Source organism: Muntiacus reevesi, chromosome 7 (genome assembly GCF_963930625.1).
Source record: "Muntiacus reevesi chromosome 7, mMunRee1.1, whole genome shotgun sequence".
Classification (NCBI taxonomy): Eukaryota; Metazoa; Chordata; class Mammalia; order Artiodactyla; family Cervidae; genus Muntiacus; species Muntiacus reevesi.
The window spans coordinates 14,183,168-14,210,044 of record NC_089255.1 but is presented as its reverse complement, the minus strand read 5'-3'; the positions used below and the strand labels follow the sequence as shown (position 1 = coordinate 14,210,044).

At 42.6% G+C, this 26,877-nt stretch overlaps 1 protein-coding gene across 1 annotated transcript in view; it reads right to left on the bottom strand.

Moving 5' to 3' along the window:
• LOC136172033 (IQ domain-containing protein H-like) overlaps positions 1-26,877 on the bottom strand; it is a 142,992-nt gene that overhangs the window by 16,545 nt on the left and 99,570 nt on the right. Inside the window, exons 11-12 of the mRNA XM_065941156.1 lie at positions 12,366-12,536; positions 553-675 (exon numbers count right to left, since the gene is read on the bottom strand). Coding sequence (XP_065797228.1) covers positions 553-675; positions 12,366-12,536 — 294 coding nt within the window. The remainder of the gene's footprint in view (positions 1-552; positions 676-12,365; positions 12,537-26,877) is intronic.

Genomic DNA, 26,877 nt, shown 5'->3' with positions numbered 1-26,877 from the left:
AGACCCCGTGGACAATACAGTCCCTGGAACTCTCCAGGCCAGAATACTGGAGTGGGTACCCTTTCCCTTCTCCAGGGGCTCTTCCCAACCCAGGGATCGAACCCAGGTCTCCTACATTGCAGGCAGATTCTCTACCAGCTGAGCCACAAGGGAAGCCCTTTAAACTACCTTGTATATGGTTGTTTTGTTATGGCAGCCCAACCAGACTAGGAGGATGTACATAGGTAAGCAGCTTTGGGTGGGGTCAGAAAGTCAAGACGTGCTTCAAAATGAAGAGAGGATCCCCCTAAATGACTCCTAAGTCTGGTGAGCTACAGGGCTTCTACTCTACTAAGGTGGGGTGTATGAGTCTGGGGACAGATATCAACTTCCCAGGACCAAGTGTGACCCTCTGTGGAGTTGCCTTTCTGCTCGTCCCCAGGCCTTCCACTAAATACATGTCAAGCCAATGTTTAAAGAACATCTGTTTGAAGGGGTACCAAAGTATTAGCTGCCTAAATCACCCACAGGCCTATATTTGGTCCAGTCTTGGCCAGCTGTCATCCTTCATACCTCAACATTATAGCCAATGCCATGGGCCTTACACATTTGGAGAAAAACGTAGTGGAAAACCAGAGAGAGAGTGTCATGCCTCAGCTGGGTGCTCATCACCGCATAGCGACTGGTTGCCTGTGACTGGAAAAAAAAAACCACAGCTGAATGTCAGACTTTTTACAAAATACATAAACTTAAAAATTTTTTTATTTCTTTACTTTTTTTTTTTGGCTGTGCTGGGTTTTTGTTGCTCTGTGCAGGCTTTCTCTAGTTGCAGTGGGCAGGGGCTACTCTGCATTGCAGCGCGTGGGCTTCTTACTGCAGTGGCCTCTCTTGCTGCGGAGCATGGGCTCTAGGGCTTGTGGGCTTCAGTAGTTGTGGCCCGTGGGCTTAGTTGCTCCGTGGCACATGGGATGTTCCCAGACCAGGGATTGAACCCGTGTCCCCTATATTGGCAGGTGAATTCCTAACCACTGGACCACCAGGGAAACCCTAAATAAAATTTTAGTCTCAGAATAATTGTGGATTAAGAGAAAAGTTGCAAAGATTATACAGAGAATTCCTGTATAGCCCACACCCAGTTCTCCTACTTTTGACATTGTACATTGATGTGGTACATGTCCGTGATGTTTGTCATGACTAAGGCACCAAATTGCCACATTACTGTCAAGTCCATACTTTATTTGGATATAATTAGTTTTCCCCTAATTTTCTGTTCCAGGATCCCCTCCACCTTATATTTGTCATGTCTTCTGTGACAGTTTCTCTGTCTCACCTGACAGTTTTGAGGAGTACTGATCAGGTATTTTGTAGAATATCCCTCAATTGAGGTGTGTCTGATGTTTTTTTCATGATTAGATGAGGGTTGTTGGTTTTGGAGAGAAAGGTAAACTGCTACTTTCATCACCTCATATCAATGTGACTTATCATTATGACACCAACCACAGTCCCCTGGCTAAAATAGCTTTCATTAGATTTCTTGCTGTAAAGATTCCTTCCACCTTTCCATACTGTGCTCTTCGGCAACAAATAATTAAGTGTTCTTCACCTCCTTAAAGGGACCAATGCTAGAGCTTTAATTCCAACTGCTTTCTTTGTTTGGGAAATTGCTATTCTTTATCTTGCTTGCCTATCAATGAGAGCTATCCCAAAAAGGCTGGTTAGATTAGGTCCAAAGTATTTAAACTATTGTATCTCCTAAAATATTTAAAATTTGATATGCACAAAAAGAAAGGCTTGAATCCTGATGGTTTCTTAGCATGTCCTTCATGAAATGTGATATTTGCCTTTGACAATTATCTCTGTTTGTCCTTGGGCAAATGGAAATTTGGAAAACTGCTCATAGAGCCGTTGCCAACCTTACAGCATAAAAGTGGCTACACATGGCCCAGATTTTGAACTTTGGGGACCCTCAGGTGCTGGGCAACCCGGTGCCTCTGGTTCACAGCTGGTTGCAAGGATCCTAGTGACCTGACACACTATCTTTTGTGAAACCCCAGGCCCCCTTTCTGCCTCTGAGCTAATGCAGGGAACTGCGGCTGACTGAGTGAGTACCCAGCAGAAAATAAACATCCTTTCCCCCACATCTCACATACAGACACACACACAGATTTCATGTTCATCTTTTGTGACATACGTCCCCCACATATTGTGTCTTTTCCTTCAATATTGACATAGCATATGTGATGGTCATCTTATCAGTAGTAGTAATTAAGCCCACACATAAGCAGGGTCCACATCTACCAAAAGGTTAGGCCCCCACAGGCTAATGCATCGAGCTCTGCACCTCCACACTGGGAATTCTACTTGTACAAAAGAAAATCTACTTGACCATCTATGTCTCACAACTGTACTTTGTTGTCTCTCTAACCTATTATGAGTTGTTCTCCCAGCTGGCTCCCTTTCATGACTGGGAGTTTTCTGAGGGCAGGCACTGTTTGACTTCTGAATCCCCAGGCTGGACATGATGCTAGTGTTCAATGTGTCTTGAAAGAATGGATACATGAAATAAAGTAAATGGGCTGCACTTCTCTTGGACAGAAGAGGCACTTCAAAGGATGTAATTCAGGGGACTTAGTCACTGAGAGCTTTGGGGCAGAAACAGAGACTGGTTCACAAAACAGGGGACGGTCACACCTGCTCTAGAAAATGACAGCTCAGGACAGTCATCCCAGGCCTTGCCCCTAGAGGACATCTTTTGGAGGACAATGTAGCTCTGGCAGAGGTAATTGGAGGGTAACAAGAACTGGCTAAGAGAAGGTCTGGCTCAGCTATGCAATCAGTCTGGGGGAGCATGACCACCAGGCCTGCTCACCCTGCCACGCCAGGCTGCACCATGCTCCTGCCTTCACAGCAAAGGCCTGGAAGCCTGAGCTTTTGTGTATGGAAGTGAGCTGTAAATACTCTGAAATTCCATTGTGGTTACTGAGCATGTAATTGCGTGGTAATTACCATGAATTCACAAGATAATTCCAAGGTTATTTTTGTCTTCTAAACTTGTCTTATGCTGCTATAGCATATAAACTAGCAAACCCAAGATCAGGCACCAGGCAGTGAGGGAGAAAGATGGGCAGGCATCTGATACCAGGATCCAGCTCAGTGCGTGTCTTGGCTCCAGAGTGAGGCGGAAGAGCTCACTGTTCAGTATTACTGGACAGCAACTATCCTGAGGTTTCTTCCACTCTGTGGAGACAGACTGCAATTCCCCTCCTCCCAGACATGGGCTTGTGATTCATAAGGAATTGGAAAGAAAAAGTAGGATATTTGCTATATGTCTCCAAGTAATGTCTTCTTTTCCATGACCCTCCCCATCGTAGTCCAGACCGTTATAGCCTTCTAGGGAGGTGCAGGTACAAGCAGAATTGGGAAGTGGAGAGGTTATACCGAGTCAGAATGACCAAAGCTCAAAACCTGACTAGGCCACTTACAGAATGTGTGATCTTGAATATGTCATTTAACTTCTCTGACTTCTGATGACTAAACAAATACCTAGTACTTAATACACAGAGGCTACTATTATTGTTGCTGTTTCTTTGAGGACTTCCACAGGGCCTGGAGCATTGTAGACCTATACCAAATGTAATTTTTCAGGCTGTTCCTTCCTCCACTGGTACCTGGGATGTTGAGCATTACGACCATAATTTAATGTTTTCCAAACTCAGGTTGGTCACTGCTCTGAACTCTTCAGTGTCTCCTTCGTGCCTTTAAGACTCCCCAACTTTCTCAATCACTTTTCCCACTGTCTGCCTCCCATAATCTCTGTCCCAGTCCCGCTGGTTCGTTAATAGACCACAGTCTCTCTTCAGCTACTGTCCTTTCTGCTGGAGAGCGTCTCCCTCTCCTTGTCACGTGGTGACTGCCTTAGTCTATAAGGCCAGACCAAGTTCCATGTTCAGAGCAAAGAGTTCTCTGTGCACACCTGTCCACAATTGTTTCTCCTAAGAACCCCAGCAGCAGGTTAAGGGACTGTCACTCAAAAGGCGCTTCAGCAAATCAAAACCACAATGAGGTACCATTACACGCCAGTCAGGATGGCTGCTATCCAAAAGTCTACAAGCAATAAATGCTGGAGAGGGTGTGGAGAAAAGGGAACCCTCTTACACTGTTGGTGGGAATGCAAACTAGTACAGCCACTATGGAAAACAGTGTGGAGATTTCTTAAAAAACTGGAAATAGAACTGCCATATGACCCAGCAATACCACTTCTAGGCATACACACTGAGGAATCCAGATCTGAAAGAGACACGTGCACCCCAATGTTCATCGCAGCACTGTTTATAATAGCCAGGACATGGAAGCAACCCAGATGCCCATCAACAGATGAATGGATAAGGAAGCTGTGGTACATATACACCATGGAATATTACTCAGCCATTAAAAAGAATTCATTTGAATCAGTTCTAATGAGATGGATGAAACTGGAGCCCATTATACAGAGTGAAGTAAGCCAGAAAGATAAAGAACATTACAGTATACTAACACATATATATGGACTTTAGAAAGATGGTAACGATAACCCTATATGCAAAACAGAAAAAGAGACACAGAAGTACAGAACAGACTTTTGAACTCTGTTTGAGAAGGTGAGGGTGGGATGTTTTGAAAGAACAGCATGTATATTATCTATGGTGAAACAGATCACCAGCCCAGGTGAGATGCATGAGACGAGTGCTCAGGCCTGGTGCACTGGGAGGACCCAGAGGAGTCGGGTGGAGAGGGAGGTGGGAGGGGGGATCAGGATGGGGAATACGTGTAACTCTATGGCTGATTCATGTCAATGTATGACAAAACCCACTGAAATGTTGTGAAGTAATTAGCCTCCAACTAATAAAACAAAATAAATAAAAAAAAAAAAAAAAAAAAAAAAAAGGCGCTTCAATGAGACCTCATGGTTTTCCTTTGTGTGTGTGCTATTTTATATTTCTTTTCAACTCTTCGAGGATAGGGACTTTGCCAAATGTCCCTGTATCCTGGATGCTTGATGAAATTCCCAGCTTAAGTGCTTAATAAATGTGTTACAATAATGCAAATAAAGATGAATATACATGATACACCTATATTTTTAAAAGATTTAACCAAGTCTCTATAGGCAAAAATAGTCAATGATCTAGGGTTGTCTTTTATCCAGACTGACAGCATAGATGATAGTATTGTCTCGAAAATTAGATGAGTTCATAAAGACCTTGGAACAGTGTCTGGCACAGAGTAAGCACTCAAAAACAAGCTAGCTCTTATTAACATTTGTTAAGTTAAATTATTTCACAAATAAGATAAAATATTTGAAATTAAACAACCAACCAGTAAATCTTTTCATCAGAAAGGGACTTCAATCAGAAAACCTGGGGTTTTCTACTTAACTTTATGATCTTGGGCAGCTCACTTACCTTTACCTTTAGCCTTACTTTCCTTTAATCTGTAAAATGAGTATGATAGCCCATGTCTTAATTATTCTTGGGGTTATCATGGAGATCAAATAAGCTCAGTTCAGTTGCTCAGTTGCATCAGACTCTTTGTGACCCCATGGACTGCAGCAGGCCAGGCATCCCTGTCCATCACCACCTCCCGGAGTTCGCTTAAACGCATGTCCATCAAGTCGGTGATGCCATTCAAACATCCCATTCTGTCGTCCCCTTCTCCTCCTGCCTTCAATCTTTCCCAGCATCAGAGTCTTTTCCAATGAGTCAATTCTTCACATCAGGTGGCCAAAGTATTGGACTTTCAACTTCTGCATCAGTCCTTCCAATAAATATTCAGGACTGATTTTCTTTAGGATTGACTGGTTGGATCTCCTTGTAGTCCAAGGGACTCTCAAGAGTCTGCTCCAACACCACAGTTCAAAAGCATCAATTCCTCAGTGCTCAGCTTTCTTTATGGCCCAACTCTCACATCTATACATGACTACTGGAAAAACCATAGCTTTGACCAGATGGAACTTTGTTGGCAAAGTAATGTCTCTGCTTTTTAATATGCTGTCTAGGTTAGTCATAGCTTTTCATTCAAGGAGCAAGTGTCTTTTAATTTCATGGCTGCAGTCGCCATCTGCAGTGATTTTGGAGCCCAAAAGAATAAAGTCTGTCACTCTTTCCATTGTTTCCCTATCTATTTGCCATGAAGTGATGGGACCAGATGCCATGATCTTTGTTTTTTGATTGTTGTTTTAAGCCAGGTTTTTCACTCTCCTCTTTCATTTTCGTTAATAGGCTCTCCAGTTCCTCTATGCTTTCTGCCATTAGGGTGGTATCATCTGCATATCTGAGGTTATTGATATTTCTCCTGGCAACCTTGATTCCAGCTTGTGCTGCATCCATCCTGGCATTTCGTATGATGTACTCTGCATAGAAGTTAAATAAACAGGGTGACAAAATACAGCCTTGATGTAGTCCTTTCCCAATTTGGAACCAGTCTGTGGTTCCATGTCCCATCCTAACTGCTTCTTCTTGACCTACATACAGATTTCTCAGGAGGCAGGGAAGGTGGTCTGGTATTCCCATCTGTTTAAGAATTTTCCACAGTTTGTTGTGATCTACACAGTCAAAAGTTTTGGCATAGTCAATAAAGCAGAAGTAGATGTATTTCTGGAACTCGCTTGTATTTTCTGTGACCCAACAGATGCTGGCAATTTGATCTCTGATTCCTCTGCCTTTTCTAAATCCAGCTTGAACATCTGGAAGTTCAGGTTCATGTACTGTTGAAGCCTCACTTGAAAAATTTGAGCATTACTTTTGATAGTGTGTGAGATGAGTGCAATTGTGCAGTAGTTGGAACATTCTTTGGCATTGCCTTTCTTTGGGATTGGAATAAAAACTGACCTTTTTCCAGGACTGTGGCCATGGCTGAGTTTTCCAAATTTGCTAGCATATTTAGTGTAGCACTTTCACAGCATCATCTTTTAGGATTTGAAATAGCTCAGCTGGAATTCCATCATCTCCTCTAGCTTTGTTTGTAGTGATGCTTCCTAAGGCCCACTTGACTTCAGACTCCAGTATTTCTGGCTCTAGGTGAGTGATCACACCATCATAGTTATTTGGGTCATTAAGATCTTTTTTGTATAGCTCTTCTGTGTATTCTTGCTACCTTTTCTTAACATCTTCTGCTTCTGTTAGGTCCATGCTGTTTCTGTCCTTTATTATGCTCATCTTTGCACAAAATGTTCCCTTGGTATCTCTAATTTTTTTGAAGAAATCTCTAGTCTTTCCCATTCTATTGTTTCCTCTATTTCTTTGCACTGATCACTGAGGAAGGCTTTCTTATCTCTCCTTGCTATTCTTTGGAACTCTGCATTCAGATGGGTATATCTTTCCTTTTCTCCTTTGCCTTTAGTTTCTCTTCTTTTCTCAGCTATTTGTAAGGCCTCCTAAGATAACCATTGTGCCTGTTTGCATTTCTTTTGCTTGGGGATGATTTTGATCACTGCCTCCTATATAATGTCACGAACCTCTGCCCATAGTTCTTCAGGCACTCTGTCTATCAGATCTAATCCTTTGAATCTATCTGTCACTTCCACTGTATAATAGTAAGGGATTTGATTTAGGTCTTACCTTAATGGTCTAGTGGTTAAATAAGCTCATATCTATTTAAAGTGTAAAGTATTCTACAAATTATAACAAATATAAAGTGCCATTTTTAACCAACTTGCTTCTGATGCTGTAAAATCCATTTAGGTTTACCAAGGGAGTCATAATCTAAATGGGTTTTATTGCATCAGAGGACTCCTCCACAACCATCTGGACCATTCAGGGCTCACTGAGTCCTGGCCTAGCTCAGAGCAGATTAGGAGCCTATGGATAATGGTAATATGTCTGCAAATAACCTCATCACACAGGAAGATGAAGCCTCCTTTGGAAGAAGAGCTTTTTCCGTGGCTTCACCCAGAGATTTCTTCAGGAATGAGCTGAAGCTGTACTGTGGGGTTGAATCATTGACTCTCAGCCAACACAAGGCAGGTTGGGTAGCACAATGGTCAGGCACACAGGCCTGGGCATAATCCTGGCTTCCACACTTGCTTGTTGAGTGACTTTCCACAAGTTGTTTAACATTTCTTAATCTCAGTCTTCCTATCTAAATATGAGCATAATAATAGCACCTGCCTCATATATTAAGTTGTACAAAGATTCATGTAAAGCACTTGGTTAAAGTGCCTGGTGAGGAGTAAAGGCTCAGTATATTTTGGATATTATTATCATGTTATTATGTTAATTATAGTTATATGCTGGCCTATCTCGGTCCTTTGGAGAACTTAGAGCTCTTTACTGCTTATCCTTATATCCCCTGTGCTTAGCAGAATGCTTGGCACAAAGTAGGTGAACTTACTTCCAGTTGATTCTGGCTGAAAGTTTTAACTGATAGCTAAGGTGTGGCTGGTGAGAACTTACAATGTGACCTGTCACAACAGTGTTACGCCTTCCTAAAAGATTCTTCAAGAAAAAGACCTTTCAATGGAAGGCTGTGGTACAGAGGGATGGGCCCTTCCTGTGTCTCCTTACAGGACAAATCCCCCATCCCCAGGCCTCACTGTACATGAAGGTGCCTAGGTCAGGCTTGAAACAGAGTCCTACTCTACATACAAACCCCATAAAAAGTAAATGCCTCAGGAGACTCTAGGGATCATTTAGGCCTCCCCTATTTTGCATAACAGGAAACCGAGGCCCAAGAAAGAATCAGAATTCATGACCCCTGACTTCCAGTGCAGTCATGCTCTCTCCAAATTCCCACTGGCCACATGTGGAGTGTGTGGGAATTTCAGAGATTAGCCTTTTCTAGGAAAACAAGGGGAAAAAAAATAGAAGGCAAAATATTACTAGTAGAAGTCTAGTTTTATTAAACTACCTTTCTAAATCACAATCTAACAAGAACGCTTCAAGCTAAATAAAGGAAGCTTGAAATACTCCCTTTCACTGGAGAATATAATTTTGCTTCAACCACAATTTAAATTGATTTAGTTCTGAGCACCAGCACTTGAAGTGTGGAGCATATTCTATTTTCGCCATGATACTTGTTTTGACAGTGATGCATTTCAGTTGACATAGTTGAAATCCTTATGTAATAAATCTCTGCCTGAAAATTAATCATGTTTATAATATTCTGAGAATTAATAACACCCATTGCTCAAATCATTAACTTAAAAAAGGAGCTTCCAAAATCTGTTCTCGTCAGTAAGGGACCACAAATAAATGAATGTTTGATAAAATAATCCAAGTAGCAGTTTAACAAGCGTAAACTTGAATTTGGTGGCAATAACACAGAACTATTGTTTAAGGGTTGGCAGAGGCTGATGAGGTTCTTATTTCAGTTACGAAGCAGGCATCCACATGCATAATGAACTGCTCTCTGAATTATTAATGTGTTGCTTATTTAGCCTCATCTGTCTAGAAGATAATGTATCCTAACTCTAATGAGTGATTGGTTTTGTACATAATTACAGTAGCAGCAGTAGTGGGGAAATGTGTGCCTTCAAAGAAGGAGTTCTAAAAATAAAGTCATCACATAAACTCTGTTGTTGTTGCATTCTATCAAAATCAAACCCGAAGCGTTGGAGAATTCATAATAAATTACAGGAGACAGAATCATTATTAACATCATAATTTAACACAAAAGGTTTTACTTAATCATTCATTACAGATCATGTGCTGTTAAAATGCTTATAAATGACTGGGGTTGTTTTAAGATGTTTGCAGAGGTGATCCCTTTTGGCCACCTCACCAGCTGTGAAGTGGAGGGTCCACCGAGAGAGAAGAACAGTAAAAACAGGTAGAAAAGGATAACAATTTATGTCCACTCTGGCAGAATGTTAATTAAAAGTTAAAAAACCGTTGGGTGACTTCTTTTCATTTTCAAAACACACACGTCTGGGACTCATCTGATCTTGTTTCCACCTTCAATTGGTTATTTGTGGAGGACACTGGACCAGAAGTCTGTGCACGTGGTCTAAACGGGTCTAAATGAGAGTAATTTGCCACCTGTTTCTACTAAGGGGACAATAGCTCTTCTTAGAAGTCAGAAAAGTTTTTACTTTCCCCCTGCACAGCATATTATTTAAAGGAATAGGCCCAAACTGGAAATCTTTTATAGGCACTCATTCTGAATGTGCCCTCATTATTGCTAGGTTCTGTCTGTGCATTTCCTTTTTCTTGTCTTCAAAGGGGTTTGTCAGCTGACTGATTGTAAACTTGATGGCATCACAGTCTGTTCACACTTGTTCAGGAACTTCACTTTGGTTGTAAGTTGTACCATGTGCATGTGTGCATGCTTCCTTTAAAACTTTCCCATCACATGTACAATGCGCATAGGAGCACGTGTACGTGCACAGTGGCATCAGGGTGAGAACCTCCATTTATCTTTCTACAAGCAAAAGTACTTTCACTTTGTCCCTCCATCAGTAAACCTGCGTAGCTCTTCTTCAGTGATTGTAGAGACATTTGATTTACTGAAGATCATGATGCTTCCCTCTTGAGTTCCTAAAATGTTCCTAAAAGTGTTTAAGACTCTTGATCATGGGAGAATTCCTGTATGTTGCCTTTAGCTAGGATTGAAATCTATAGGCAAGACGGGGAAGATGGGAGAGTGCTTCTAATTCCAAGTGAAGCTTCTGCTTGCAGGTTTCTGAAGCAATATATTTAAATGCAGCGAACAGTCTTTGAAAGTCTTGCGTTGAATACTAACTCAGCGTCCAGCTTCCTCTGGGAAATGGCATGGAGTTAGGTTTGCTCAGCCAGAAGGTATCAAACTGTACTGCTGTTTCTCCCTCTGGCACTGAACTTAGAGTCTGGTAAAGGTCCCTTTGGTGAGGACAGAGGGAACAGGTGGGACCAAACCTGGGATATCGCTAGCAAGGTCCTAGATCTGTTTCTCATCCCTAGTCCAATGCTGCTTCTCGCCTTAATAAGCAAAGAGAGCTAAGGGATTTGCATGAACAAGAGTATCTCACAGGACAAGTGAACTGAGGAGGAGGAGAAGGCGGCTGCTTCAGCCCCCCCAAGACATCTGGCACGCTGTTCAGGCTACCCTTCCAAGTGTACGCTGAGCTCCTGCTAAGGAAGTTGACATAGGGATCCTTGGCAGAGTCAAAAAAGGGTTCTTTAAACGCAGAGGTGTCTCTTGGATCCAAAGAGACTCAAGAGAGAGGCAGCAGACCCTGCTCTGAAGTGATCTCTCTAGGGAACTGGTGTGGGGGTTCTATTAACCACTGGCATTCCTCTTTTATCTGCTTGACATATCAGATCTCAAGGAGAGTTTCATTTGCAGGAAGAGCACAAAGCCCCCTATTGGGAGAGGAGGCAGAAGAAACCCTCTGGCATTGTCAGAGCAGCTGTGGCTTGAGCCCCAATCTGCTCGCACATCCCACCTAGAGGAAGGGCCATCTGGTCCTCTTGACCTTTGCTCTCCTTCCCCAGGACCAGCCTAGCCCACTGTCCCATAGATGTTTACCCTTTGTTACCCAGAGTCCTGAGGTTGGTAAACCTTAACCAGTCCCATTGCTACTGCCTCCAGCCCCCTAGAGTTAGGCTAGTGACGAGATGGGAGACTGGGCCATGGATCATCAGGGACCTCATCAACCAAGCTGAGAAGTTGGGATTTTCCCAAAAATGACAGGAGTCATTTCAGAATCATAAGTAGCAGAGTAACATGCTCAGATTCACCTTGACTGCCTTGCCTTCCTTGAGAGGAGGCAGGGAATCTTAGTGAGAAGCTATTATAGCACTAGTGTGAGACCCTGAAAGCTGAAATGAAGTCTGTATCTTTGATGGAGAGAGGAGGGGTCAGAGTTGAGGCATTTTAGCAGCAGGCATCAACTTGAGTTGCTTGCCGACTGGATGTTGGGACATAGGGTGACTGATCCGCTTCTGGCCCGACTCACCAAGAGGAAGTATAAGGAAGGAGAGACCATGAGTGCAACTGTGGGTAGTTTGAGCCTGAAGACTCTCTGACATTCTGTTGAATATAGAATTTAGGAATCTGAGGCTCATAAAAGAGATTTGGGCTAGAAAAATACAGGTTTGGTTGGAAGCTTCTGGTAACTGCAGCAGTGGATATAGATGTACTTGTCCTGGGAAGTGAGCTGAGAAGAGAACAGGGGAACACCCAGACATCCAGCCCTGGAAAGCCCCATGCTCTTCCATCCTTCCACGTGGTGCTTCTCCCTGTTCCTACATTCCCCATTCCTACAGAATGCTGCCTCCCCTCTGCCAGATGCCCATTTTGGGAGATTCAAAGATTTGCCTGAAATTCTTTCTTCCCTCTGGACCCGTAGAGCTTGGCACACAACCAGAGCTCAGTAAATGGAGGAGAATCCTCAGTAAAATGAGGAGAATCAGGATGCATCATTGGTCACTTACCGGCACTTTCTGAACATTTAGGTTGTTCATTTTCTTGTCTTTCTTGGGAGCAATGTGGGGCACTTCAAGGGTGCTCAAACTGCAATCCAGGTGGCCATTGGTCAAGTATAAGGTGAGCTGAGTCAGGGCCAGCTGGTCACTGTACGAGAGGTTGAGACCTGTTGCCCACACCTGAGTAGAATAGGAACCACAGAAGTGAGGGTACAAGTCGCCAGCAGGAGAGAAGGTCCCTGCATCCATGGCCGCCCTGAACCACCCTGAGCCACACCAGACCCGACTACACCAGTGAATACATGACTTAAGATGCTGCTGCTCATGTTTCTCGTTTGTTCAACAGAAGGATAGAGCCTTCAGTCTGATTCTTGTCAGAAAATTCTAGGTTCTTGTGGGGCGTTTACACAACTGGAAATACCTGGCCAAGATAATCTGATGGAGAGGCCCGGTTCCAAAAGTCTCCCGTATCCTTTGATTTTTCTGCCTGCGGTTGGCCATTTCTAAAGTGGCCAGTGCAAGGCTTTCAACTGAGAAATGAAGTTGGACGGGAACTCCAGAGGATGGGGAGTAAAAGGGGAGCAGATGGAGAAGGCAAAGGGCGAGTAAATATTAGAAAAGGGCAGTTTGCCTTGGCTTCAGAAAAAGCCGTGCTGGCTTCTCTGGGAATTGCAATATGATTCTTCTTTTTTTTGGAGGGAAAATAACTTTTTTATTGTGGAAAGTTTAAATTTAGTTTTTGGGTTTTTTTTTTTTTTGTTAAATTGGAGGATAATTGCTTTACAATGTTGTGTTGGTGTTTCTGCAGTACAACAATGCAAATCAGCTATAATTACATATATATATACATGTATATATGTATGTCCCCTCCTCCTTGCGCCTCTCTCCTCGCTCCCTTCTCAGCTCTCTAGGCTGTCACAGAGCACCAGGCTGGCTTCTCTATACTGCAGCAGATTCCCACTGGCTATCTATTTTACACGTGATACTGTACATACGTCAGTGCTGCTTTCTTAAATCATCCTTCCCTCTCCTACCCTGCTGTGTCCACAAGTCCATTCTCTATGTCTGCATCTCCATTCCTTCCCTGCAGATAGTTTCATCAGTACTGTTTTCCTAGATTCCATATGTTGCAATATGATTCTTAAGGGAAGCTTAGGGTTGGCCGACAAGCCTTAGCTCTACCACTATTTTTACCTTAAGAGTACAAGAAAGTCATTTTGCGCACCCTACACCAGGAAACCATGATAGCAGTCACCATAGCTGAATACCAGGGTTATTAGAAGGATGTGGGCGTGCATGCATGCTCAGTTGTTCAGTTGTGTCCAACTCTTTGTGACCGCATGGACTGCAGCCCACCAGGTTCCTCTGTCCATGGAATTTCCCAGGCAAGAATACTGGAGTAGGTTGCCATTTCTTACTCCTGGGGATCTTCCTGACCCAGGGATCAAACCCCTGTCTCCAGTGTTTCCTGCATTAGCAGGTGGATTCTTTACCACTGTGCCACCTGGGAAGTCCTAGAAGGATACTTTGATGCCATAGAAATTAAAATGCTTTGAGAGACAGGTACATGTAAACAATAAGTTACTCTTAAGTTATTAGATGCTTGATTAATGTCCAGTAACTCCCTTGACAGATACTTACTATGTGCTAAACTGCTGTTGGCAAAGTGGGTCATGTGCCACCCTCTCCTGTGGCAGACCATCCTTAATTTCTCTTGTCACTCCCCCCACCCTACAGTGAATGCAGAATCCTCCTCAGTTCAATGCTCAAGGCATATTACTGTGCTAGTCATCTACGTGTAAAAGGCAGAGACATAGCTCCTACCACCAAGAAGGGGAAGACGGAATCATATTCAATTAATTATAACACAGTGAATACTTGAGGGATGGAACAAACTACCCCCAAAGCAGGAGTGGACAGATCGAGTCTGGCTAGTGATGTCAGGGCTGTATCATGGAGAAGGTAGCACCTGAGCTTTGGTGAGTCACACACACATGGCCAGTCTCCATGTATCAAGTACCTCCAGTGTCCCAGGGGCTTCACAGACACCTCCGATCTTTATAATAACCTTAAATATAACAGCTCTATGTCACTGATAAAGAAACAGAGGTTCAGAGCGGTAACCGTGTCTAGGAAGTGGTGGTACTGGGGTTTGAACCCAGTTTGAATCCAGTTCTGCCTAGCACTATGTCCATCCTCTGCCCCTTCCCTGCTGGAGGAGATGGCATCGATCCTGACCCAGTCCACCCTTACCCTGGACCAGCTTCCCAGTCACACTAGAAGCTGAAGCACAGAGGATCAAACATGTTTTTGTTTAATATATCCATGCCATGGAAATGTCTTGTGGAGAAAACATGAAGTATTGTGTTTCTGGAGTATGCTGTAATTAGCAGTAATGCATTTTCACTGTAGGAAGTTGGAAACTAACACATTTTCATGAAGTCTTGATTAAATAGTTTTTCCCCTTAGAAGGCTTACATGTGCCTCACACACCAACTTGGTATGTTAAAATACATAATACATCTGCCCTAGAGTGGACGCCTCTCAAACAAATCTAGCAGTGAGTGACTTGAGTAAGCATTGAATGTAAATGGCATCATTATAAGGATATTAAGAGGTCAGGCTGTCAAGGCCCCTTGCTAAACTGAAGCTAATTTCAGGAGTCATATTCGCACAGTAATGCCCTTTTATAATAGCAAATAAATCACATTTGCAACAATTGTTAAAAACTAACTGCCAAGTATCTGTTGTGGTTGTAAATATCCTATTTGTCAACTTAAATATTTCCTGCTGTATGGCATAAAATGCAAATCAGATGGGGACAGCTACTTTTCCTTAATATGAGAAAGTGAACTTGCTCTTCTTACATGTTGGGCAATTTTTTCCCAGAGCTTCTATTGGTGTTACAGAGTCCTTAATCAAAGGGATTACATATAACAAACATTACTAATATTGTGCTAATAATATTAATGTTTTGGTGATAAGGATTTTAGTGGAAAGCAGAATGGAGTAGTGGAACAAGAATCAAAGAGTTGGAGAGCCCGAATCTGGCCCTTGCAAATAGTGCAAACTTGAACAGTTATTTAAACTGTCTCAGTATCTTTATGTGTAAAAGGCACAAATGATGATATGTACCACAAGAGATTTTTGAAAGCAAAATAGAATAAATGCATATAAAATTCCCTTACATATTATAAAGTTCAATACAGATGCTATTGATGAATACTAAATGTTTCCTTTAAGAGGAGTAGAATTTTAGGAGACACAATTTCCGTTTTCTATGCAGCTATTAGATTGCCTCATTTAATAGCTATTTTCCCCATTCATAAACATTGGGTTCAACCTCACAACTCAATCCAGTCAGTGGTTAGATGTGAACAAGGTTGGTATTACCCTAACTCTATTTGACCCATGGAAATGCTAAGATCAAAAAGCGGCTTCATGGTTTGCCTAAGAGCATAGAGCATAGGCCAGAACTCTGAACTTTTTGTAGACCCAAAATAATTTTGCTACCCCAGGCTTCTCTAACCCCTTGGTTCACAAAGGAAACAGAACAAATTTCTTCATGCATTTTCCTCAACAGCAGGCTTGCCTGAATTGCTCAGATAATTGTTCTGTTCTCCATCTGGTTTTTCTATTGAAGACACCGCCTGAGGCATCTTTGTTTTGCGGACAGGGGTTCCTATTTCCCCCTCTAGACTGTGAACCCTTTAGGGGAAGCTGCTGAGTCTTTGTCTTCTGAGAGTGCCCAGTGTCTGGGGCAGGCTGGCTCCCAGCAGGGCACGGCCGCACCTCTGAAGTTTCACGTGAACTCCTCCACGGCCTTTCAGGGACTGGGTCTAAGTGGGGCCCTAGAAGCTGGTTTCAGTTTTAAAAGCAGCAAATATTCATTGAGCATCAACTCTGGTGCCAGCCCCAGGCTTTCACACATATCTTGTTTGGTCCTATTTTGATCTTGGATTTTGCTGTTACCATTAGAACTCAATCTCTCTCGACATTGGATACTCCCAACACGCTTTAGATGTGAGATGATGTACACAGCACTGTAGAAAGGCACTGTGACTGGGATGGAGAGAAGTAGATATATTTTTAAATGTTTACGAGGTGGCTTTGACGTTACTTTAGGACTTGAGATTACTAGCTTGATAGATTAATTGGTTAGATGTGAGGGTGAGGGAAAAATACCATTGAAGGTTAGTGCTTGGAAAGACTCCCAGAAATCATCTAATATAGTCAGTTTATTTTATAAATAGAGTAACTCAAGTGTAAGAAGCAAACTGGTTTGCCCTGGGTTTCAAAGCCAGGTATCCAAGGGGTGGGACAAGAAGCCAAGGTGGATCAGCTGCCCACTATAAAGCACTTGTTGATGGTTGTTTGACTGATTAATGATATTCAAAACCCATTTTGTTAAAAATGGCTAGAGAGGTTTACAATACTAGAGAGGTTTACATCAAGGCATTAAGAAGCATGAATAACACAAAAAAATCTTCATCTCAGCATTACTTGTAAAATTGAAAAAGTGCAGCTGTCCAACATCTGGTCATTGGCTAAGGAGATTCTGACACATCCACATGATGGGAGAGTCTATGACATGATCATTAAAGACAGTGATTGCAAATAACTTTTGATGATGTAGGAAGATACATAAAACAGTAAGAGAAGGATATAAAGTCATATAGACAATATGACTTCAACTTTAAAAATTATATCTAGAGAGGACTAGATGACAATATAACAAAATGTTAACGTTAGCAGATTTATGGTAAGTAAAATTATATACAAACTCACGTATATTCTAGATCTGTACTATTATGGTAGCTACTGGACACGTGTACCTGTCAAGCACTTGAGATACGGTTGGTTCAAATTCAGATACGCTATAAATGTAAAGGGCTTGTTTTGTGGCTCAGCTGGTAAAGAATCCGCCTGCAATGAGGGAGACCTGGGTTCGATCCCTGGGTTGGGAAGATCACCTGGAGAAGGGAAAGGCTACCCACTCCAGTATTCTGGCCTGGAGAATTCCATGGACTATATAGTCCATGGGGTCGCAAAGGGTCAGATACAACGGAGCGACTTTCACTTTCACCTTCATAAATGTAAAATACACACCAGACTTTGAAGAATCAGAAGGTAAAAAAGAATGTGAAATATCTCAATATATTTATATGCAGATTACAAATTAAAATGATACTTTGTATGGATTACATGTCAAATGATACTATCCTGCTTATGTTAAATAAAACACATTATGTATTAAAATTATTTTAATTGATTTTTTAATTGATATACATTTTAAAATGAGACTACTTCCCTGGTGGCTCAGATGATAAAGAATCTGCCCGCAATGCAGGAGACCTGGGTTTGATCCCTGGATTGGGAAGATCCCCCTGGAGACGGAAATGGCTGCCCACTCTAGGAAGTCCCAAGGACAGACATGCCTGGCAGGCTACAGTTCATGGGGCCGCAGAGAGTTGGACACTGCTGAGCAACTAAGCATGACCAGAAAATTAAAATTACACATGTGGCTTACATTTGTGGTGTACATTCTATGTCTAATTTGATTGGTTGCAAAAACAAAGTCCATTGCAGCTTCCGCCAGGGGCAGGGCCAGTGGGGAGAGGGGCATGTGGGAGAGGTGCCGCGGAATCCCAGCTCTACAGTCCCTGACTGGGTTGGGCTGGACGCAGTCCACACTGTGGCTGCGGTGGCAGAGCCTGGGGCAAGGCAGGCAGAATGCGGGCAAGGCAAACCAAGAAGCTACAACAGCCTCAGTGCTTCTAAACAAGCATGGAGAACTGGAGACAGGATCAGGCAGAGGTGAGCTTGTCCACAACTGTTCAGTGCCAAGGTTCTGGGTCCTGCTTGGACTGCAAGCTTTGGGATGAAATGGTAATAACATGCTTCTGTGTGGGGAGGTGTGGGAGACAGGGTCCCGGGATTGAGCCCTTTTTGCCTTAGGTGTTCCAGGCAGATGGAGGCCGCCTGCTCACCCCTGCTGTTCCTGCCTCTTTCCTGTGACAGGCAGGATGGATGGGTGGCAGAGGGTATAGATGTGGGCAGATGTGCTCAGGCCCTACATCCTGCGACTATCTCCAAGGGCAAATAAAACAGCAAAGACTTTGGTCTTGCCAACCTTCTCTTTCGGGCATTGGGGTGGGTATGGGATTGACAGACTAATTTACAGATCAAATAACATTTGTTGAAGAATCAGAGAACTTCAGAACTGTCAGAGCCTGGATGTTTTGCAAACCCATCTTTAGGTTTTCTTTCCTCCTTCTTCTTTATTTGTGAGGAGAAGAATCTGATGCTCCAGACAGGGTAAGTGACTTGCTAAAAGCTCTACTCTCAGTACCAGAGTCTAAGACAAATATTTGTGACTCTTGGCAAGTCACCTCTCTGGGTCACTTTCCTCCACTAATCAGGGGATGACAGTCCTGATGAACCCTCCCTCAGCTGCATCTGTGAGGCTCATTAGGAAAATTTCTAAGCTTGTATAGAATTTCTTTCTATTTTCAAATTTTTATTTACTATAGAAACTTTTATTCTGATAATAAACTTGGAAAAATAATCAGTAGGTTTTTAAGAATATTTGGTCTTTTTTCATTTGAATTTTTAAATTGAAACATAGTTGATTTACAATACTATGTTAAAGTGCACAGCATAGTAATTCAGTATTCTTACAGATCATACTCCACTTAAAGTTACTAGAAAATATTGACTATATTCCCCATGCTTTAAATATATTCTTGTAGTTTATTTTATGCATAATAGTTTGTATCTCTTAATCCCTTATTCCTATCTTGCCCCTCTCCTTGTCCCTCTTCCCACAGGTAACCATTAGTTTGTTCTCTGTATCTGTGAGTCTGTTTCCTTTTTTTTTAATATTCACTAGTTGACTTTTTAGATTTCACATATAAGTGATAATAAGCAGTATTTAGCTTCCTCTGACTTATTTCTCTAAGCATAATAACCCCCAGGTTCATCCATATTGTTGCTCATGTGGAATTTTTTAAAAAGGTAGATCCTCCAACTAAGGCTTCCAAGAGATGGAGCACTGGGAATTCATTCACCACAGAGATAACATCAGGCCTTTAGAACAAAGCACAATACGAGACCCACCTTCCTCAGCAGCCTGTCGTGGCTAGAGGATGTGTGCACCACCCGCTGCCCACATTCATGTCTTTATTCACAGACCCAACGTAATAGGAAGCCCACTGTTTGACCAGTGGATTCTTTCTAGAGCAAAACCAAACTCTCAGTCAGACCCACGGCTATGCCTAAGCTGTGGAAGTGAGGCCACCTCTCTGCTGGTTGGGCTATACAGTCATGGGTAGCCAAGGATCCCCCCGTCCTTACTGAATCGTCTGAAAACAGCCAGCGGCTTATTTCTCACTTATAACTGTGGAGGCTGGGAATCTACTTGAGGGTGCTGAGCAGAGGAGTGCCATGATATAACATATTTTTAACTGCCCTAGTTGCAGTGGGGAGAGGAGACCGTGAGATGACAAGGATGGAAACAGGGAGATCAGCAAGGAGGCTGTTGCAGTCGTCTGGGTGAGAGACGATGGTGGGTGGTTCAGTATAGTGATAGTAGAGGGTGGAGAAGTGGCCTTATTATAGATACACTTCAAAACTAGAACCTAAAGGGCTTTTTGATGGGTTGAATGCAGGTGTGAGAGAAACAGAGGAATCAAGGATGTCTCCAAGAACTTTGCCTTGAAAAAATGGAAAGGTGGGACTTCACTGGTGATCCACGGTTAATAATCTGCCTGCCAATATGGGGGACACGGGTTCAATCCCTGGCACAGGAAGACCCCACATGCTGCAGGGCAACTAAGCCCCTGCCCCACAACTACCGAGCCCACATGTCTTAGAGCCTGTGCTCCGCAATAAGAGAAGCCACTGCAATGAGAAGCCCACTCACTGCAACCAGAGAAAGCCCACGCGCAGCAATGAAGGCCCAGTACAGTCAAAAATAAATAAATATTAAAACAACAACAAAAAAATGGAAGAGTGGAATTATACCATGTACTGCGTGGGACAGATTGCTTAGTTTAGAACTTTAAACTAGAAATAGTTTAAAGGATAAAATTAAGATTTCAGGCTTGGGAGTGTTAAGTGTGAGATGCCTTTGTTGAATTGTGTTCTGGAGGATGGGATAGGATTTCAGGCACCTTTTCTCCTCTCTCAGCTACAAAATCAGAAGGATGTGCTTGGCTGGGTTGGGGGGACAAAGCAGAATCAGTCCCTGTAGGGTGGTGTTTTTTTCTCTGTTGTTACTTTTGGGCTTTATCTCTCCCTGGTTGAAGAGAGGCAAGGTCTGCAGGACATGAGGTCTTCCCTAGAGGACAAGCTTCTCACTAGGTTTTAGGTCAAGATGAAATAAGGCTGAGAACGGCAAGGGCAGCTTGGTAAGGAAAAGAAGTGATGGCAGCTTGAGGGCGATGGAGACCTTGAAGGAGGCAGAAATCTTTCCTGGATGGATGGAGCGCTGGACCAGAGTTTCAGGACCTCAGCAGGAGGGAGTGTTGACCTCGCCACTTGCTATCTGCATGATCTTAACTTTCTTCACTCTCTGGGCCATAGATTCCTTGTCTGTTAACACAGACTAATGTTCATTATCCCTGAGGGTTATTGTGAAGATCCAGTGACTTCATGATATAAGACTATTATCATGGGGTCTGGCAGAAACAAATCTGGATTTGTTCCCTGTGTGACTGCCAGGAACAGAGTCTGGGGCAGAAGTAAGAACTTACTTGCCTGGCTCTTGACTCTAGTATTCTTGCCTGATTCTCAGACATAGGGTGCACATTTAACTCTTCTCAGATGCTGTTTAAAAATAGGTTCTAGAATCCCATCTATTACACAGAGAACACACTTTCTTAAGTGTTAGTTGCTCAGTCGTGGCTGACTCTGTGCGACCCCGTGGACTGTAGCCTACCAGGCTCCTCTGTCCATGGGGATTCCTCAGGCAAGAATACCGGAGTGGGTAGCCATTCCCTTCTCCAGGGGATCTTCCTGACCCAGGGAAGCAGCTACTAAGTGAGATCTCTTTCCATCTTGATCACTGAATTGCTAGACAGCATCAAACTCTCCATTGTGGTAAACAACACACCTGATACTTAATTTTAAGGAAGGTGGTACACTGCACTGTAAGAATTTTTCCTTAGTAAAATATTGGTGTGATTATGATTCTTGGTAAGAATTGTTTGTATCACATAAAAATATCAATAGACAGGCAGAGGGGACTTCAGCCTCTTGGCATGTTGCCACCTAGTGGCGGCTTCTGGGATGGCCCAGTCTCTCAGAGAGGGGAAGAACTACAGTTTCTGCTGGTTGGGGCAGTCACCCTGGGCCCTGATCAACAGTCGAGACTCCCAGGATTCATCTTGGAAGCCTTCCCCTCTGTCTCTATTAGTTCTATATATCGTTCTCAGCACAGTTTAAATCACAGCTCCACAAGACTTTCTCAGACAACCAGGGTTCTCTCTCCCACCCATCTGGCCACTACCTGATGTGGAGCCTTTGGAGTTCTTGGGGCTAAAGGCAGCAACAAATCTGGGCCCTGCTACTTAGCACTCAGGGCCGTGTAGTTCATCACACCTAGGGCCTCCGTGATTTTCAAAGGCCTTAAAAATATGTGGATTCTGAACAAAAGAAAAAGTTACTGGCCCCCAATATGAAAACTATCAAATAACAGTGTACCAACAAAATGGACATGTCAGTTAAATGGAACGCAACTCTTACACACTTAGATCAGTGTCACATTCCATGAGGGCGCATTTATACATTTGATGTGATGTAGGGTAACAGAATCTTTAAAACTGAAAATATTCAGGGCACAAAGAGGTCTATTTAAACAGCCCTGTCCTGGCAGACCTAAAATGACATTCATCATTCCCACTTCCTAATTTTATGGCTGAAGACTCTGAGAGGTGAACTGACACACTCAGGTACCACAATTAGGGGAAGAGTTAGAATCAAGTTTCTAGACTCCTGCTCCAGCTCTTTTCATGAGACCTAATTACCAGCATTCATGGTCCAATTTCTTTATAGCACCAGAAGCTTCTCTATGATTTTGAAAATTCTTTCAGGATGTTAGGGACAGTATTCAAAGTTAATATGGGGATCCCAAATGGAAAATACTGAAACCTGTGTCATGAGCATCTATATTTATGTATTCCATTTTTGTAAAAAAAAAAAAAACCTGTTTAATACACTCTTGCCTTCTCTGCTTCCTTTCCCAAGCTTCTTCCACTGCCTCTGTAAATTTATGATTCTCTATTACTTTCAAGATTGATGGCCTACCTGATATTATTTGTATTCTTAAGGTACAGAATTACATACTCATTTCTTTTTTCCTTTAAGTATTTCCTTGCTTTTTTTATTATGAATTTTTGGAAAGCCATTTTCTTATTTTGCCATTGACCATTAAGGTATAATAAACACGAAAACCCAATTTTCATAACCTGTTATAGGTTTCTAGGACTAGTAATTATATGTGCTTCTTCCATGCCAATTCAACATAATAATCCTATGCTGTAGATAGTTGTTATTAAATTTTCCCACTATAAATGTCAGGACTGGTGAATGATTTGCTTAGTTGAGAAGTGCTCTTTTAAAGTTATTAAAATGATCTCCAAAAAGTTTTTGTGTGGATTTTCAAGGCAGGAAGCTCTTCTTCTGGAGCTCCCATGCTCCCGTGGGGAGCATTCCCGTGCCCAGTCCTTGTGGATACGGAAGGCTGTCTTGCAGAGTGAAGTGGGGATGTGCCTACAGCAATGGCCCCATCAGTGCAGTAAGTTAGTGGTAGAGTTCGCCTTCCCCTCCTCGTTTGCTTGGGGGCTTCAGTAAACCAGAATGTCTTATAAAGAACAATCTTCATTGCAGACTATGTGGGGAAGAAACATGGGCTGTGGCCTCTGAGGAGATCTTGTCCAGCCTCCTCAAATCCCAGGCACAAGACTCCAAGAGGGGAAGAGACCAGAGTTCAGAGCCCTTGATTTAAAGTTGTTTACATTTGGGAAATTCCTAGAGAGGAGAATCAGACCAACAGCAGGGCCCTCTGATTCATAGCTGAATCACGCATAATACCTAGCACAGCATGCCTGATATGTGTGCACAATAAATCTGTGTTGGACAATTCCATTAAATAACACAAGGAAATAGATCTTCTCTTTAAAACACAGACAGGAAAGATAGCACTTCAAACCTACAAGGATGGCTGAAATAAAAATGACAATAAAAAGTGTGGGCCAAAATATAGAGAAATAGGAAACTTCATGTATTGCTTAAGATGGTAAAATGGTGCAGTCACTTTAGAAAAGAGTTTGGCAGTTTCTCAAAGAGTTGAGGAACCTGGGAAGAGGGGCTTCCCAGGTGGTGCAGTGCTAACAAATCGCCTGCCAGTGCAGGAGACATGAGAGACGTGGGTTCAATCACTGGATTGGGAAGATCCCCTGCAGTAGGAAATGGCAACCCACTCCAGTATTCTTGCCTAGAAAATTGTGGGCTACAGTCCATGCGGTCTCAAAGAGTTGGACATGACTGAGCACACATGTTTGCACACACAAAGATTTGACATACAGTTAACCATATGACCAATATTTCTACTCCTAGGTAGGCAAGCAAGAGAAATGAAAATGTGTTTACACAAAAACATGTGCATGAATGTTCATAGCAATATGGTTCATAATCATCAAAGAGGGGAAGCAACCCAAAGGTCCATTAACCGATGAATGGATAAACAAAATGTAGTATATGAATGCAATGGAATATTATTCCTCTATTAAAAATAATGAAGCACTGATAAACACTTAAACATGGATGAAGCTTGAAAATATTCTGTTAAGTCAAAGAAGCCAGTCACAAAAGATCACCTAGTGTATGATCCCATTTATATGAAGCAAGAGTAGGGAAGTCTATAGAGGGAGAAAATGGTTTTCAGAGACTGGAAGGAGGAAGGTATGGGAAGTGATTTCTAATGGGTACAGTTTCTTCTTGAAGGAAATGGCCTAAAATTAGATAATTGTGATGATGGTTTAACTCTGTGAATATACTAAAAGCCACTGAACCATACACTTTAAAAGAGTGAATTTTATGTGTGATATCTCAATAAAGCTGTTACACACACACACCAGTCTCTAGGAGACCCTTGCTATCGAGGACACCTCCACAATTTGTATGACCACTAGTTTAAATCTAGTTGCATGTGTAAATCATGACTGAATGAGGGATCCTGTGATTAAACCACCTGCCAGACTGCCCTCTGAATATATTCCAGGTATTCTTCAAGTTTTCCTTTTAAAAAGCTTTTCCATATGTGGGTAGGAAAATAGCTGCTTTATAAAGCAAATTAGCACTCAGCAAGTGTTAATACCTGGAGCTCAATAAGAAGTCATGGGCTGGAGGAGATAATATATTAGCACCTGTCAAAAAGACTCAGGCCTGGGAATACAGCATCACTTTTCTGGGACACTTAGCTGACTGCCCACTGCAGGCTTTCATTTTTTTTTTTTAATTGAGTATAATTACTTTACAATTTTGTGTTAGTTTCTGCTGGACAGCAAAGTGAATCAGCTATATGTATACATATTAATACACCCCCTCCCTCTTGAACCTCCCAGGCTTTCATTTGTATCAGCTCTTGTATTGAGTGGGGCTGGGTGTGGTCAAATCCAGAAGAGCGGCAGGGCTGGTCAGGCAACTGGGCAGGTGACTAAAGGAAAGTTTTGTCTTAAACACAGCTGCTTCCCTTTTCCCATGCTCATTCCTGGGCCCGCCCCCCCACCCCCACCAACACTTCCGCCTGCCTTCTGTGGTTGGGAGTGACTCCCAAGCTATATGCCTTCCATAGTGACATCAAGTTAAACTAATAATACAATAAGTCATGACTAATTTGGTGACAGTAGAGGGTTGTTTACCATAAAAGAACCTTTTGGATTTGGTTATCTGAGAGATGAATCTGGATTCCACAACTTTGCCTCTGTTGTCTACAGATTCTGGTGTTTGAAAGATTTGGCACCCTATCAAGCCAATATGCTATCTTTGTTGATGGCAGCAGGATTTAGAAAGCTGCCTGTTTGACCACATGGAGGACAGACTCTAGGAGGGAGACTTGGGGAGGGAAAGAGGGAGGAGAATTAATGTACATCAAGGGTTTATTCTGTTCAAGACACTCTGGTATTTTCTCATGTCATCCTCACAACAACCTTGTGAAATGGATATTAACACCCACATTTTATAGAAGTGGAAGTGGAAGCTCAAAGGACCCCCAAAGCTGCCCAAATTCCACAGCTAAGTGGCAGGGCTAGGATTAACGCCCCAGTTTGCCTGACTCCGAAGTCCAGGTCTTCCCCGAACTTGATCTTGGCAATTACTCCCCACCTGGCCAGGGGAACAAACGCTTGGGGAAAGTGAGAGAGCGCCATGCTGCTGGCAGTCACCTCCAGAAGCTCCACCAATTCCTTGGTTGTTCTGAAGCCAAAGAAAGTCCTGTGACTTATGGTGGAACTTTGGGTGACCCACTTAACACCTTTCTGCCTCACCTTCCCCATTACTTGTCTGTAAAGCACTTTGACAGCCTATAATGAAAGAGCTATATGAAGACAAAGAAATACTGTCCTTCAGTGCAGGCAAAAAGCCAAGGTTCCTACCATGATCAACAGAAGTCCTGTGTCACTTCCCAGAAACGTATGGGTAGAGCTTTAGGGCCCTGGGAAAAAAACCCCAATTGAGTAACTGCTGACAGAAAATCACTCTAGTTTCATCTGCATTAAGTTGTTTTCAGTCCTGGCTTACCCTTCTGGGCTCTGCTGCTCACTTAGGGCTCTGCTCCCTCTGAGCTTCACCCCAGAGGCTGCATTGACTGACATACCATTTGTCCCTAAGTTCAATTTCTAGCAAATGAAAGAAACTCATTATGGGAAGTGTTTCCTTTTTTCCTTCCTCCTTTCCTCCCCCTGTCTCTCCATCTTTTCTTCTAAAAATTCAATGCACTTTCTTAACATACAGCTTACTCTCAGGAGAATTCACTTAGAGGGCTTGCAAATCATGGCAGATGTGTGAATTCTTAGTTTTAGCTCTATTTATATTTGATAATTATTTCATACAATCTTTAAGTCAGTTTGTAGGAAAAATTGTGAAATCACTTTCTTCATATTTCCCTCATCAACAAGTGAATAAAAAAACGTTTTCTCTGTATATATTTAAATCTGACATAGCATATTCTTTAGTATGCCATATGTCTTTAACATGAATAGAAGTCTTACAGTTATTTCTTTGAAACATGTCTTTTTTATATTGAGCCTCTTTAGAGCTGTCCTCTTATCCACACTTATACGCATGAGGGTAGGATTCCTAGTAGCTGACACAAGGGGTTCAAAGCCTCCTCCTTTCAGTGCTGAAAGACCCGCTGAAGAACCCAGCTGTCCTGCTTCCTGGTAACTGCCGATCCCATGTTCTTTTGGAGCTATATGTGACTCTTGCCTCTATAACTCCTCTGTATTTTCTGACAGTGTTC